This window comes from Corvus hawaiiensis, chromosome 18 (genome assembly GCF_020740725.1).
Source record: "Corvus hawaiiensis isolate bCorHaw1 chromosome 18, bCorHaw1.pri.cur, whole genome shotgun sequence".
NCBI lineage: Eukaryota > Metazoa > Chordata > Aves > Passeriformes > Corvidae > Corvus > Corvus hawaiiensis.
The window spans coordinates 12,097,625-12,114,285 of NC_063230.1; the positions used below are offsets into that span (position 1 = coordinate 12,097,625).

The window sequence follows — 16,661 nt, forward strand, 5'->3', positions numbered from 1 at the left end:
TACCTGCTTGATCAAAGGGGTGGAGGTGTTAATATACAGATTGAACCACAATCAAAAACCCCACAAATGGGTACACAAATGAGAAGGGGAAACCAAAGGACTAACCATTTTTCTCTCCTCTTCCTTCCCCACAGCAAAAGTGTGTCTCTGCAACCTTCCGTCCTCAGCCTGAGGAGATCAGCTCCAAAGCCAGAGACATGGCAAAGAAAATACACGCATGTCCAGCCTTCCATGCAAATTGCTGTGTTTTGCACGACATCTACAACATTCTGAAAACCCTGGGAAGTGACATGGAAACGCTCTGCAAAGAGAGCCCCAAAGACGTCATCACGGCCAACCTCAACCAGCTGAACACGACGCTGAGCCACGGCGCCGCCTTTTACACCTGCAAGGGCCAGGACCCGCCCCAGGGCCAGGCCATGAGCCTGGCAGACAGAAAGACCTACATCTGGTGGTTTTTAAAGAGGTATCAAGACATCATGCAAACTGCAGTAAAACTGTACTCTGATTAAATGCAGTTGGTTAAATGTGACTTGTCTGGGCTTATGGGATCAGTCTGATGCCAGGATCAACATTGACTGTATTTGCTTTTCTCTATAATAGAGAATATCATCTAGTTTAATTTAATATTTAAAAGATGAATGTGTTATTGATTGCATTTATTATTAAAGTATTTATACTGTATTATTTGTGATAGCAGATAAGGATGGACTAACGTGAGTCAAAGTAGTTTAATTAACCAACCCTGGCATATATAAGCAAACGGGAAAGTGTAATTTCAGTAATTTTAATGTTATTTATATTTTTATCTTGCAGTTATTTTTCAAAAGAAAAGTTGGTTGCCAGCAGGCTGATTTTGTACTTCTCTCTCTACTACTGAATTTTATTTATGAATTTATACAACACAACTATTTTTATAAATCTATTTAAGCATATATTTAGTTTATATATATATATATTTATTCATATTTTTAACTCTTATATTTTAATACTGAAAGGGATGTATTTTCTGCTTATTTTTTTTATTTATATTTCTGCTTTCTAGATGAAAAGTTTTACTCATTTCCCATTGTTGCCTGTGGATAGAAGCTGGAATTTAATTAAAATATTAAATAAAACAAATATTGCTGGATTCTCTTTTTACTAATTCTTTTTTACAATATATTTTGCACTGGCCCTGTTCTGCTCAGACTTCTCCAGGAAAAGTGGGTTTGATATCAATTGAGTTGCTGCCAGTCCCCAAAAGTCGGGGCGGGGGGGGGCCTCCTAGAAAAGCACTCAAGTTTCCCAAAAGGAACAGAGGGACCAAGCTCCTTGCTGGAGCCAGGGGAAGAATTCCTCCCAAATGGGCTCCATTCCAGACACAACTGTGGAGATGTCACATAGTGGTGACATGCAGAAGGTAAAATTCCAACTTCATCTCCTTCATTTTTAATAGAAAAGGAAGAATGGTTGGGAAAAAAAAAAATCAAATCACTGCCTGGGGATGTGCTTATCCCCAAGACTGAAGCAACACCTGCCTGACCTTTTCAGGTGGGGTCAGCAAGCCACTCTGAGCAGGAAAAGAGTCACAACCTGAGGTCTTAAACATCACCACTGCCAATGACTGACACAAACCACTTAAGCCTGGCTGAACCAGAGGATTACACAGGGCCACTCCCTGTCATTTCCTCTCCCATGCACAACTTTTGTTTCACCTTCTAAATGTATAAATAGCTCAACAGTCCTTAGAAAGGGAAATGCTTTCTCAGCAGTGCCAACAAGATATCAAAGTGAGTCAGATGCTCTGCCCCAACTCACATCATGGGAAGAGCTACCTGAAAAAGAAGAGTTGTTCTTCCCCAGGGGGGAAGACTCAGACCAGTCACTGCCTAGAGGAAAAGGTGCCAGCCCCAGACAGAACAGTGAGAGAACACCTGCAGCCCTGTGGCTTTCCTGGTGCAGGGTCATCAGGGCTCAGATAAATCCTCCCCAGCCCTGGAGGGCTGCAAGATGGGCCTGTACCACGAGGGGCATCTCTGCTGTGATCATGATTTGGTCACCAGCAAAGATCTCCCGACAAGCAGTTCCCCATTTATCCCGACTGAAAACAAAGCTTTCGAGGCCCATGAGGAATGAACAGTTTGGATGGAGGAGCCACAAATGGGCTCTGTAAGGAGTGTCAGAAGGGCAGCAGCAGCAGGACTCAGGGATGTGATGAGTCTCATCTTTCGTGGGTTTGTTTCCATTTGGTGGTGGAAAGGCATTGGCTGTATGACACACACACACCTTGTTCTGAAACAGGAACATGTTAAACATCTCTCTGGATGACAACAGGGGCTCTTCTGTGTTTGCACACAGGGAATTCCCCAACACCCAAACAACCCACCTCCTGGAGAAAGTCCTCAGGGATGAGAATAGGCAGAGATGAGCTCCTAAGGGCAAATATAGGTTAAAATAAATAAATAAAAGTCTAGTGAGCATTCCATTCCATTCTTTTAGCTATAAAGAGAGCCCTGAGCTGTCTGCCCCTTGAAGGGCCAACTCCCTTACAGCAGTGATTTCATTTGGCATCATTTCCACAGAGCAAGCGTAGGTCCACTTTTGGCAGTGTTCACAGATTAGCAGAACCAGCCACAAAAAGAAGCCACTTCACAAACTCTCTTGCCACCTCAGCTGAAGTTACAGCAGCCCCTCTTGAAATCACCACTAAATCAGAAGTACAGAAACAGTGCTGTACAGCCACAGCTTCCTCCCAGAGAGCTTCGATAGCATCGCTGCAGTAACTCTGGTATTTGTAGTGCTTGGTCAAGATTGAAGGCAGGCTGAAGAGTTGGTTTATCACTGTTGAAACAGCACTGCTCTTCACTCCCACCAAAATGCTTTATGTGAGATCAAGCTTGTGATTTCTGAAAAATTAAATGCAGAATTCAAAAACTGCTGTACCTCCTGGAACTGCAGGCCTGACTCATCAGAAGTTCTCATCAGAAATACTACGTCAAAGGCACCAATCACAAGGGTAAGATCAACCAGCACAAACTCTTGTGCGGTAATTTTAAAATAAAATCCTTCTTTTCACTCTTCTATTACCTTTCACTTCAACTAGAGCCTCAATGCTGCTTCCACTAGGCAAGAAAATCCAAAATGCCAGGGAGGTGACAACTGAAGCACAGAGAGCTGGAGCGTCCTACCAGGGAAAAACAAAAATCAGTCATTAAAGGCAGATTTATTAATTTCCTTTCTTAAATGGACTTAAGAGCTCAGGGCCTAACATTGACATAAATTCCATGTGAATACCATGTTATCCAATCTCAGTGCTGCTCTGCAGAGTATCCACTGTCCAGGCAGTGTGTCAAACTCAAATCCAAGCCTGCAAGAAAATAAGACTATCAGGGCTCAAGACATTGGTGCAGCACCTCAGGCTTAATTAATTTTACCTGTTTTGGAGAAATATCAGGGCTACCTGGGAATTACTGTCTGTTAGAAGGAAGTGCAGAGACAGAAAACAAAAAGTTTTATGCTTAGTTTCATCACCCGAGCTCACTCTCACTGTTGTGCAGCAACTCCATAGAGAGGATACAAGCTCTGCTCTGGGAATGCCAAACACACAGATCCAAAGGTAACCCCAGCACTGTTCATTATGAGCTCTTGTCACCTTTTAGAGGTGCAAAAAGGATGCTAAGTGCTAGCCCTGGTCCAGGAACAATTCTACTTACCATTTCCCCACTTCCAGTTAGAAAATAAAGGCATTACAACCAGTTTCTTCCAAAAAATATCCTTTATTGTTTTGGTTGTAAATATAAAAAAATGCATTGCACAATTTAACAGACCTACTGAAAAGTGCTACATATCAACAGCACAACAGAAGTTGTCATGCAACAGAACAGGAAACCTAAGCAAAGCAAGAGCACAACCTGAAGTCCTCATACCTTCAAGATTTTTTTTCCTTTTTTTCTTAACAAGAATGAATTCCATTCACTTAAAACACATTTAAATACAAGATTAGAAGAAGAAAACGAGCTATTTATTCATTGTATTGTTAAAAGGCTTGCTCATAACATTGATATCTTTTGATTGAAAGCCTTATTCATGGTGGAAAAGTTCAGACAATGGCTAGAAATTAATTCCATTAATATTACCTAAGGTGTGTTTCTTTGTAACTGAAGTTACTGTAATTGCAACTGAAGAACTCAAGTTTTACAGACAGAGCTATAGTTTGGTTCTACCACTTCTGCTCTAGCACAGTAAATGAGAAGAAAATCCAACCAAGAATGAAACAAAAGAAAACTAGAACTTTAACTGATGTTGTAGGAAAAATATTGGGGTCCTATAAAAGAAAAAAAACCCCAAAACAAATAATCTCCTCTGACACTCAAGTGTATAAATTAGGGAGTAATAAGTAATAGAAAAACTCCTGATGTCTCACCTAATTTAAAAAACTTCTTAAAGTTATCAACAATTGTCCATAGTCCTCCAGACTGGTGTAACTGAATCCCTAAAGAACTTAAACTGGATGTCATCAGCCTTTTGATTTTTGGTAGTTTTCCATGCAATAAAGGTGGAAAGGAACCAAAAAAAAAAAAAAAAAAAAAAAAGAAAGGAAAACGTGAAAACAGTGAAAAAACCCATTCTATTTTCAGCAGTACCTTCTAGCTGGCAACATCAAGAATTATCCACTCCAGAAAACTGAGAGAGTGAAATAGCCTTCAAATAATTTGTACTACAAAAGCATTATCTTACTGAACGTTTCCGCAGTGACCTTCCCTGTCCTGTTCTCAAACTGCTTTTCAGGAGTTTTGGGCTTTAAAAGCAAACACAACTAAATTTACCTGTCCCTGTCACTTCTACCACATGTGAACACAAGCACACACACAAAGGAATGTAAAAAAACCTGAAGATACAAAGGGATGCAGTTTTTCAATACCTTTGACAGCCCTTTGTCTTTTCAAGCCAGTTCAGATTTAGAGGTTTAAGCCCTTGCCTGTTTCCTGGGTTTGTCATAGCAGAGGTTATGTCCTTGTGTGCACAGGTGCTCCTGCACATGGCAGTGGAGGGCAGTGGATTCAGCAGGAAAGATGTAATTTTTTCCATACACAGACGAAGTTACTCACAACCTCAGTCTGAAAGGGTCACAGTAATGCCACATAGATAAAATCCTCTAAAAGGCCAGGGAAGCCCCACTTCCTCCATTTGCTCAATTTTCCACAGAGCATCAATTTAGGGGGAACAATGTATGACATGATTAATCAAATGCATACACAACACCAAGGTCTAAGGCACAGATGGAAACATTCTAGTAGGCCCCCCTTCAAGGAAGCCTTCCACAGGGGACTAGAAAAGCAGGGAAGAGCATTCCAGTCAGGTCAAATGGTATTAACCAAGAATCCTTTGGTTTTGTGCAGAGATCAGACTGTCACAGTGAAGTGTGCACTTGTCTCTGATCCCACTCCTCGTAATTCCTTCAATTCTAGTTTGCTCCTGGACTTTTACCCCTTACTCCTCCTGCTAAAAGGAGGCCAATAACTGCAGTAACAGCTAATAACTACACCAGATAACGCCCAAGATCTCCAGAACTTGTGTTTGGGGTGGGGCCATCTACAATATACCAATTAATGCAATTCAAGGTCAGAAGGAACCAGTAGACAATCCCAGTTTGACCTTGTGCATATCACAGGCCGTAAGTAAGTTATTTAGCCACTCCTTTACTGAGTGAAATACATTGGATTTGATGGAATACAACTTGTATTCAATTACATGGGGGTTCTCCAAAAGTTTAGCACCAGCAGATGTGCAGCACCTGCAGTTCTGTGCAGATTTATAGGCACTGTGTGTTTGGCTTACTTACTTTGGTGACACTGAGGAAATCAGAGCGCTTAAATTAGGGGAGAAAGTGTTACCAAACTGAAAAAAATAAAGTAATAAAACTCCTCAGTGGGTAAGAAAGACAGACTAAGGTGTTTAAACACAAATCAAAGTGGAAAACTATGCAGGAACTAATACATACGTGGTCTATCTCTTTCCATATCAATCTTTACTGGTTCTACTTGTTCAGATGTGAGACATAAACCAGCTTTTTTCCTCCCGTGTTTCCAAACGAAGTGAAATCACTCTCCTCATAAGGCTGACTGATAAAAGAAAAGAATTCTGATTTGCAATAACAGGGTGACAAGAATATATTGAATCACTGCTTCAAAGAGCAGCCACATCATTTCTGGTAATTGCACTACATGGAAAGTATCTTTTCACTTTTCCTTTCCTCCCTCCTACACTCTTGCCTAAGTAAGCAATATTGAATTCTTTTCTCTTTAAGATTTGCAGTTGCTTAATAGTGCTTTGAGTTTATTTCTGCACCACGATTTGTTAAACAAGCACTCCCCCCCAGTTGTAACCAGCTCACGGAGCAATCAGATTGATACATTTTCCATCCACATCCACAGAAAAACTGTGAATGGACAAAATTTTTGGCAGTTCAGTTAAATTACCCCTTCCTATTCCTTTAAGGTTGCTTTCAGTTTCTAGTCCATTCAGTGAGATATGGATGTTAGGGTTTCAGCTGTCCAATTTCCCTGGGCCCTGAAGTACGATTGTACTGCACTGGGCTTCTTGGGACAGAACTCCCACGTCATCGATACCAGAAATGGTAAAAATCACACACCATCACTGCTGACAAGCAGGAGACCACATGGCAGGGGAGGCATTACAGGATCTGTTCATCTGAAAAGGTCAGCAAAAACACCAGTTCTTGGACAATATGCCTTCTGCTCTCTTGCTAGAAACCCAGACGTCTTTAACACACGAACAGTGAGATCGGCCCACCGAGGAAAGGCCGGGAGGGACATCTCCAGCTCATCACAGCGTAAAATGATTTTACTGGAGTCAAATTCACAACCAGTGATAAAAACGGGAGGATTGAAAGCACTGATTTAAAAAAGGATTTACTTATTCAACACTTCTTACCCAGATGCACCCGAAAGTATATTGTTTAACTGATTACAACATTATGAAAGACCTAGGAATGGATCCCTCCAAAGAATCTACTCACTATTTAATTACTATGACAACCTTTGCACACCATTCCTTGGCTGAGACTTGGAATTTTGTTGCTTCTATCACAGGGACACAGGTTTTTACATGTGCCATGAATTTCAAATTATATGTCCAATCTACTGTAAAAAAAAAAAAAAAAAAAAGAAAAGCATCTCTCCCTCTGCCTGCACAGCTACAGGAAGGTGTGTTGGTACAAAACGTGCCATTCTGCTTTCCCCTTCAGCCCCCGGTTCCTCCATGCAGGGAGAGGGCCCTGGGGCTCACCTTTTGTGCCTTCTCCTTGCTAAAGTGCTGCTCACACAGAAGGAACTCTGCAAGGAAAGCCATTAGCTGCAAAAACTCACGACAATGGAGAAACAAGAACAAACCTACCCCCTGTACTCAGTCCTACTCCCCAGGTCTATTGTTTCCTTTCAAACTTTGACCCACCAAGTGGAGGAGACTGGGACGAAACTGAGAAAAGCTCCTTTCCCCCAGGAGAACCTACTGAGCCCATTTCAGTGTGCGCAACCCCCAAGTGTTCCAACTACTCCTCATTTTCCCACTGTGAGAGGCTGCACATCACCTCCAGCCTGCTCTTGGAACGGGAAGAAAACTGCTCAGGGGAAGCATTTCCACCATTTGCATAGCTCTGAACAATCAGGATCAAGTTGTGAATGGAATTACAAGGGTCATGGGACCATCCTAGACTATGAACAATCAGCTAGAATGAACATCCCAGTGCTATCTCAGGATGGACAATCACTGCTGGAATGGGACTCAGTTTACCTGCAGCAGAGGACAGTACATGCTGAGACTCTCACACAAAAATGTTATGCAGTATTTTGAGTTTTAAACTTATTTTTACAAGTTTTCTAATTCATGTTGAACATAATCTTCCCATATAGACCAGGCTCAGCAAAGTCCTTCAGGTTTTTCAGACAGAAGGCAAAAAGAAGAAGCAAAAAAGACAAAGAAGCAAAGAACTGACCGCAAGTCTGTGTGGTTTGATACAGCTTCTGAGATAATAAAAAAGCCAATTTTTTAGCATCACAAACTCAATTCTTGTTTCTGAAGTGCTATTACATTTACCTACGGGTGTGTTTTATATGTGCACATTTTGTGAGGATGGCAGCTGAACTGTGCAGATTGCAAAAAACCAGTTTGTTGATTAAACTGGTATAAAAGTCATATCTTTATCCTAATTGCAGAATTTATACAATCTAAAACTGCTTTCTTGCACTTACGGCACGGCCTGCCACTCCCCTGCAATGGCTAAATTAAAAAAAAAAAAATCAGCTATTTTATTTACTAGAAAATAAAGCACGTCTTGAAATTGATCAAAAGCAATGATACACTCATTCAAATAAAAATACACAAAACACAGCCTGAGGTTTTAATTCTAAGTATTTTTGCCATGAGTTGACATCACTGACAGATTTTTCTTCTCCTTTGGTTTTTCGTATGATCCTGTTTAACAATTTTCAATATTCAAGTAAAACAAATGGAACTGAATACCAGAAAACAAAATAAAAAGCGTATTTTGCTTCATGAAATCAAAAGTATTTTTTCCCCTTGAAGAGCACATTCCTTGGTGTACAGGATTTACACTTCAGAGAACTGAGGGTGTTTCATAGAAATCTCTTAGTTGCGTACAGATGCATTGATGGAGATCTATTGCTGCCTGCAGGGCTCAAACCTGCTGAGTTTACCTGAGCTCGGTGGTTTTTCTCACTTGACGGAGCACAGCACAGCACTGGAGAGGAACCAAAACATTCTGACAACGCTGCATCACCTGCACCTCTTCGGAAGGCAGGGCCAGGTGCCCTGAACAATGTCTCAGGTGATGGAGAGAATCCTTTCTAAAGTGCACCGACTGGAGGAGCCTGGGCAGGTGGGGCCTGGCAGGTTCCCCACCCCTGGGACAAGCACCTCAGGGTCTTTGGTTGTTAGGTCTCCCCAGCTCTCTTGTTCACCTTCATCACGGCCTCCCGGGCCTGCTCTGGCAGCTGCGACGGGTCCGTCAGGATCAAGGTGGTCCTGCTCAGGTGCCGAAGGGTGTTCAGCACCACTATAAAAAACAAACCCAGGAAAAACATCAAGAGAAACCATTAGTCTGACTGATCTTTCTTCTACAAAAGAGAGCACCTCGTGACACCTATAAATGTAAGTTAAATACTTGCTGAATGGCAAGAGGGAAAGAATCAAGCAATGATGCCCAAACAGAAGGTCACTCCAAAGCTGAATACAAATTTCAGAGGTCTTCCCTCACTACCAGATAAATCACACAGCCAACTAGGGCCAAGCTTTTGAAATTTAAATGTAGTTAGACTGTTTAAATTCTGGTATATTCAACATTTTTTTTTCTGTCTTCACAGTCAGAAGAGGCTCTTATTTTTTCAGTGAGCTAACAAAAAGGAAGCAAAAGTCACATTCAGCATCATGTGCTTTCTTTGTCATCCTCTGACTTTTAAAAATGCTATTATATTACACTTTCTATGATCTGGAAGAGCTTCTGGATGGAACTTCACTTACTTGGTCTCAGAATAGGAAGAGTACAGTGCTGATCCAACCAGGCCAGTGCAGTTTCGTTCAGATCCTTAAAACTTGTTGTGGAAACCATCCCATTGAAGGACTCAAACAATGGCTTAATAATAATGCTGAACTGCAGACCATCAAATGTCAAGGGAGACAACAAAGGAGGAGTTCCAAACATTCTACAGGAAAGGCTATGACAGAGAAAACACTGGATTTCTAAATGGACTTCAACTGCCAGAGGGACTGCAACATTTCAAAAATTGTACTTTCAAATCTGTAACACTAAGGAAAAAAATTGAACCTTAGCTCCTAGTGATATTCACTATACTTTGCAAAATTCCTCCACACTGACCTGAAGGGGGAAAAAGGAAAGGGGAATGTGCAAGTTTTTGAACAGCTTCAGTAACTGTAATTTTTTTCCCCTGAAATCTTTGCTATTGTCTATTTACATTTCCCAGAAGACAGCCAGAGTTGCAGTTAGAGCAGAGTCCACAGAAGATTTCTTGCAGTACAATAACCTAGCAAGAAAACCCTGCCTCTGCATTGCATTTTACTTTCCAGTTATCTCCCACACTTTGAGGTGAACAAGTCCTGCAAGAATCCATATCCACATGCAGATGTGGATGAAAACTGAGGACATTTGTTATTTAAGTAACTTGGCTTAAAGTCACAGCATCAGAATCTCAAGCTCTTGGCTCTAAAAGTACCAGTACCAAAGCCCAAGTTCATCAGGCTGGTATAAAAGGATACAATCCAAAACTTCCAGTTCTGCAGGGTCCTGCTTCTCACATACTCATCAAACAACCTCTTCATGTGGTCGAACCTTTGCCGTGTTACAGGAACCCCGGTAGCAGGGAGCTGCTGCTGGCAAGAACTGAAAAGATGTTTGGAGGTCAGAATCCCACTAAAAAGGACACATTTCTCTTCCAGAATAAATTGCAGCAGGAGAAAAGTGTGTATTCCTGGTATCTCTGGTGGAGGGGCTTCCCAGTGCATGATCCCCCCAGAGTGTAACTGCTCCGGTCAGCAATACAAACTGTTTTCCCAACAATTTTGTCTATATTCAAGCAGCAAAGTGATTTATCAAGCTGCTACAAACACTTCTTACAAACAACAAAACTGAAAACAAAGTATAACATAGAACAAAGTAATTTTAGGCATCCATTAAGGACAAGGCACATCAGGAGTCAAGGAAAAATTTACAGAGTTACTCCTAAGCAATGTTACAAAAGAAGATATAACAGAGATTCTTATGTAACAGATCAATTTAAAATAAAACCAAGCAGACTTCATTATATTTTGTAAGAAAAACGGAAGTATTTTGATTTACTGCTAATTCTAACATCATGCCTAAGCCTAAAACTTCTGGAGCTGGAAGCAAAGCCACCAGTGCTCTCAACATGCTGTGTAGTAGTACGTAACTATCATAAACCAAGCAAGCAAACTGAGGCACTGGGAAGGTGAAGGGATTTACCACAGTTATGTTCAGCCAGTGACAAACTTCTGGAGCCCAAGCCCTGTGTCTTATGCACTCAAACACATTTTCCTATAAAAACTGACTGCATTTGAAAAGAAACCTGCAGCAAAGCCATTGTGAAGAATGAGAGTTTCATCACCAATGAGCTTTATAAAAACATCCTTGCTGGCTTCTTCTCAGAATTATTCTGACCTGACATATCCTCCCTGATGCTGCCACTGTTGCGCATTCCGTGCTCAGAGCTTGCAGAAAACCCACACAGTTTGCACCAGTGCCCATCCCACAGCAGCTCTGCTTGGAGCTTGGAGCTGGCAGCAGCTCTGTTCTGTCCAACACCCATCTGCTGCCTGGTGTGACACTGAGCACACACTCCCTGCTGTTTGGCCCAAGCACCACTGAAGCTGCTGCTCCATCCCTGGAAGCTCCCTGGTCTCACAGGATGGTGGCGTTCAGCTCCTCGATTTCCTCCCGAAGGCGCCTGGTTTCCTCCTGCATCTGTGTCCTCTCCTGCTGCAGCTTAGCAATGTATTCCACTGTCTTCTGGAGCGTGATGGCGTGGCTGATCTAGACCAAGCACAGACACACAGTTCACCTTCTGCAACAACCTGAGATTCATGAAGAGTTTGTCCTCCTAACCTGCACTTCAGCACCTTTTAATTTTGCTTTACTGGGTGTAAAAGCACAGGGTCAGGCAGAGCAAAACACTTCAGATGCTCAGCTCTGTGCTTCTCTGACTCCACACTCCAGTAGAGAAATGTGGCTGCAGGGGTTGTTTTCTTCCATAAACTACCTTTCTGCTACTCTGTTGAAAGAAGTATTTTAGTAATTTAAAATGTTTTATTTCATTATCTGTCCTCTTAAAAATATTTACAGTTCTTACTTAAGTACTGAAGGATGTGCTACATCTCCAGACAGATTTATAGTGCTGGTAGAAGCACTGCTTGAAGCTGGTAATATAAATTATTTAGTTTGGGAAACCTGAAGTTATTGAAGAGAAGGACCCACCAAAGGAGACCGATAACAATACTCTTCAGTTTTGGGGAACCAATTAAAAATCTGCACTTGAGAAATAAAATAACCAGACATTTTAGTAAAGCTAAATTTTCAAAAAGGATTTCCTTTCAAATAGGCTATTCAAGTCAGGAAGTGAAATTCTGACAACGTATCACCTAAATTTTTGAAACGATAAAAATTATGCAAACAAATCAGCATGCTGCACAAAAAGCTTTCATATTTTCCATGTTTTAAAGCTACTGGTATTTAAAGGACACAAAAAATTTTGTTGTGCAGATATATCTGTATTTCAATTTAGTGAACTAAGTTAACTAGTGTAGCCAGAGTAAGTTCTTAGTTTGGATAAAGTCATTTGACAATGAGAAATCTGCTGGGTCTCTGTAAGCCCATGTACAAAAGACAGGTGAAAGGGGAAAAAAAGGCCCTGATTCTTAAAGACAGCTGGGTGGTGTAAGGAGTCCTAAACAGATTTTCCAAATCATCTGAACTGAACATGCTTCTGACTCCTGCTGGGAGGCAGAGATCTCACTGGTGTAGGAAATTTTAGGAATTTACCTAAGCTTTTCCATTCTACGTCTGCTCACTGCTGTGTTCCAGCAGTGCATGCTCTGCTGTGCTCAGCTGACCATTCAACAGTGAAATCATTACATTTATTAACAAGACTTTTAGAATGGCTCTTTCTTACATTTCACATTAAATTGTAAATGCTGCTGAGGTACTTACCGACTTGGAGTTGGCTGACACCAAGCTGTTCAGAGCACTGAAACCAATCTTGATATTAAACCTTCGTTTTTGTTCTGAAAGATGCCTCATCCTTCGATTCTGCATAAATAAAATCAGCTCAGTCTATGCTGTTCTCCTTTACTGTTCTACTGCTATGACTATTTCAGCTATTCAAATTCAGTGTCATTTTTGTTCACTTGTTGGCATTCACAGTCTCCCCTGGAACAACTCTCCAGAATTTTAATAATGAATTGACAGTGTGTTTGTGGACCAAGCCACCTCTGACATCTGCACCTATTTTAAACATCACATGCCAGGACGGCAAGGAGAAAACCTGAAAGATATTATATTACCTGGAGGTTCTAGACTTGTACAGTATGCACATGATTTGTTACTTGCCAGCATGGCGTATGAAGGTTGTTTGAGAGATACTATTTGTCTGTGTAGTGCTTTAGCAGAAAGAAAAGGTCACCCTACACCTCTTTAGTTGTGTCATCAGGAAATAGAAGATTTAGGATTTATATTAACAAAAGAGCAAAGATCAGTGGACCCAGAATTTGTCCAGGCTGTGGTAGAAATACCTCGCAATCAGTAACAAAGAAAACAACTGGCAGGATTTTTCAGGCACAGGAGGAGCCTGCAGCCCCTGGATCCCAGGGCTGGAGAGCTACATAAACCACTCACAGGAGCTCCCAAGGTTGGTGTCCATAGAAAGAAAAGACTTTCCAAGCTATAAAGGAGCTCTAGTTTCTGCTCCAGCACTGGGAATGCCAGATTATTCCAAGGCCTCTGAGCTACTGAGGACAAAGGAGCAGCTGGTGGATCCCTTCCCAAAGCTGGGGCCACACCGCCGCCCTGTGGCTCCTGCCCAGCTCAGCTGAAGCCTGGAACAGCAAGGGATCATCCTTGGGATGCTAACACATCACAGCCGCAGCAGGGACACAGAGAAAGGATCCAGGAAGGAACAGAACAACTCCATATATGACTCCAAAAATCCCCATTCCACACAGAGGTGAATGCCAGGTGTGTGAAGGAGGTGCAGAGACCCTTAACTGTGTAACAGGCCAAGGATTTCTTTTTTCTGAGTCCCTCTCTGGCAGCACCAGCTCAAGTTGTTCCTACTGCTGCACCACTCAATTACTACTTTTTCCTGGGAGTTTGCCACAGGAAATCTGGGATGAAGAAACTTCTTTAACAGATTTTGCACTTTGAGAACATATTCCTGGCAGAGTGAGGCTTTCTGGCAGCAGCTCACCATCACCCCACTTTATAATGAAGGAAAGCAGTGTAATAAAGCAGTGAAGTGGCTCCCAAAACCACAGAAAATGCAGGTTCAAGAGCAGAACTGAGATTTCCAGTGCCCTCTATGCTTTGCCAAACTGAAATAGCCATGTTACCTAGCAATACAGAACCGTTTAATCTAACAATGAAGAGGAACAAAAGCACATACATCTGGAGCCTGGCAAGTATCACTGTTCCTCTCTTGTCTTACAAAAGAGTTACTAACAGTCCACATCCAAAGCAATTCCTGTCAGAGGAGGTGTGTTTACATGGCTATGAAGCCTATTTCATTGCAGTATCCCTACTTTTAAGAATGCTCCTCCATCTTGTGACCACTTTCCCACCATCAGCCAGCGCTACTAATTTGTTCCTTTGTTAACTTACTCCCTAACAACAGAATAGGCTGCATCTCCTGCTTGTGAGCATTCATGCCAAGCAAATCACTGCCAACTTTCATGAGTAACTTGCAGCATGGTCAGCAAGGGGCAGTTCTGATTCTCCTCTGCAACAGATCTAGAACTAGAGTGTAGTCACAGGCTGCAGGTGTTAAAACTTATGTTTCTGCCCTGGAGTAATCAAACTGCCCTCAACTCACAGGGTACACAGAGCCAGAGAAGCCAGAAGGGGGTTGGCACTTGCAAAACAGTTAAGTAACACTCCCTTTCACAACAGAATGGATGAGAGGATTACAGCTGATTATTCTGACGGCGTTTTTGTGGAGAAGTTTCTCATACCACCACAGAAAGTGTTCTGACAAGTGTTCAGCTTGTGTGTGAGGTACAACCAGTGCTCAGGTGCTATCTCTAGACCGCCGAGTTCTTACCCCAGTAATTCTTGAAGGGTTTTACAGGTGTAACTTGTAGAGTCTGTGGAGCTGCTTCTCTGTGGAGCAGCATAGCATCACTGGAGACATGTAAGTTACTCAGCAGGTCAAGAACTTCCCCTCCAGCGATGGCCAGAGCCCTGCAGACTGAAGAGCCCCAACAGAACAATGGCAAAAAGCCACAGTTTAGAACACTAAGCCTGAAACCTTTGACCAAGTAAACTGACACCTGTCACAACACTCCTGTGAGCCACAGCAGGAACTGCTGTCATGACCATTAGGACCTGCAGGGGTACAGCTAAGCCTGGCCCCTCTGGTGACACATCCCTGAGGAGCAGAGTAGATTATTAGAGTCTGACATTTTGGATTGCACAGAGCAGCATAGATGCAGCAGCAAGCTAAGCCCGACACACAAATATGCTACTGTCCTGAAGCACAACTTTCTCTAGTCCATGCTCAGACATCAGGACAGAAAAGTAGCTATGAAGGCAAAGAAGAAAAGCCCCTCAAAGGAAGAGACACACACCTTAAATGCAGCCATAGTAGGGTCAGTGGCAGATTTTCCTGAGCAGCTGTTCTGAGGAGACTGTGGACTGGGGCTCTGCTCAGAGGTGCAGGGGGAAGCCTGACCTGAATTCTGACAGTCCCGGCCTTCATAAAGGAAAAAACACAAGACACATTAACAAACAACTTTTTGTAGCAAATGTAAGTGCTGAGAAGTTTCTACTCAGAATTGAACTGAAATGCAGTCGGCAACCAAATTACACTGTTTGATGCAGCAACCACATGCTAGAAAACATCAAGACTGCTGGGAAAGCTTAGGATACAATGTCACAAGTGTTATACATCCTGAATAGCAAGATGTAATAGTCCTTTCACACACACATATTTCAGCAAAGGCATACTGGATGTGCAGGCTGTGATTCCATCGTCCTACTGGACTCCCCCGTTTGTCTCTAAAAGCCTGGGACATGATGGTGACATTTACAAGCCATTTACCACCAGAACCAGCCCAGGGAATGCTCCGTCGATGCACATGCAAAAGGAGTCTTAGCACTTACCTACAAGGATTGTGTCTGAGATCCTCCAGTCAAAATCAGAGCTATGACACTAACAACAAACCTATTCAGCACTTCCTACACAGATGTCTTTCATTTCTTGGACAGCACATCCTTTTAGAAAGGAGCCACTTACAGGAAGCACAAAATCACAGTTTCTGGGGACACTGCACAGTCATTTAAGACAAAAATTGCGAACTACTGGATGCAACTGAAGCTGTGGGGTAGAAGGGCCTGAAAAGCTTTTCCTTCAAAAATTATCAAGGTATCCTCAAGGCCCATTTACATCCTGCCTACCCAACAGAAACACACTTCCATGTGCAGGGGGGAGAATGCTTACAGCTTTCTAACTTACTAGGTGTAGGTGAGGGAACTTGTGAACTGCTGCAGTGGGAAGGGATGTGCTCTCCTTTCACCAACACATCCTGGACTACACTAGGAGGGAAGAGATGTGAGACTGTGGACTGGCTTTGTTGACTACTTGGTGCTCGCTGTGCTGGACCAACCAGAATGTTACTACGGAACTCCGTCACCCCGGGAGCCTGGGAACAGCACAGAAATAGCACAGAGGAAAACAGAGAAAGAGAGAGCAGGAGGGGCAGTGTGGGGGCAGAGGGAGAGAAGGGATGAGAGAAAGGAGAAAGTGGGAGGAGAGAGAGTAAGAAAGAGAAAGAGAGAGAGAGATTTGTTACCTTGCCTTTCACTAAAAGTAGCAAATTAAGACATGATTAACAATCTGATG

At 42.4% G+C, this 16,661-nt stretch overlaps 1 protein-coding gene across 2 annotated transcripts in view; it reads right to left on the reverse strand.

The window, feature by feature from the left end:
- Positions 1–3,738: 3,738 nt before the first annotated feature.
- Positions 3,739–16,661, reverse strand: part of LOC125335239 (MLX interacting protein) — a 45,528-nt gene continuing 32,605 nt past the window's right edge. The window contains exons 11-17 of one of the 2 annotated variants that reach the window (XM_048322712.1): positions 16,275–16,461; positions 15,388–15,512; positions 12,758–12,856; positions 11,457–11,584; positions 10,294–10,417; positions 9,541–9,670; positions 3,739–9,076 (exon numbers count right to left, since the gene is read on the reverse strand). In XM_048322712.1, coding sequence (XP_048178669.1) covers positions 8,955–9,076; positions 9,541–9,670; positions 10,294–10,417; positions 11,457–11,584; positions 12,758–12,856; positions 15,388–15,512; positions 16,275–16,461 — 915 coding nt within the window. In that variant the 3' untranslated portion in view covers positions 3,739–8,954. The remainder of the gene's footprint in view (positions 9,077–9,540; positions 9,671–10,293; positions 10,418–11,456; positions 11,585–12,757; positions 12,857–15,387; positions 15,513–16,274; positions 16,462–16,661) is intronic. The other variant, XM_048322713.1, reaches the window with a different exon arrangement.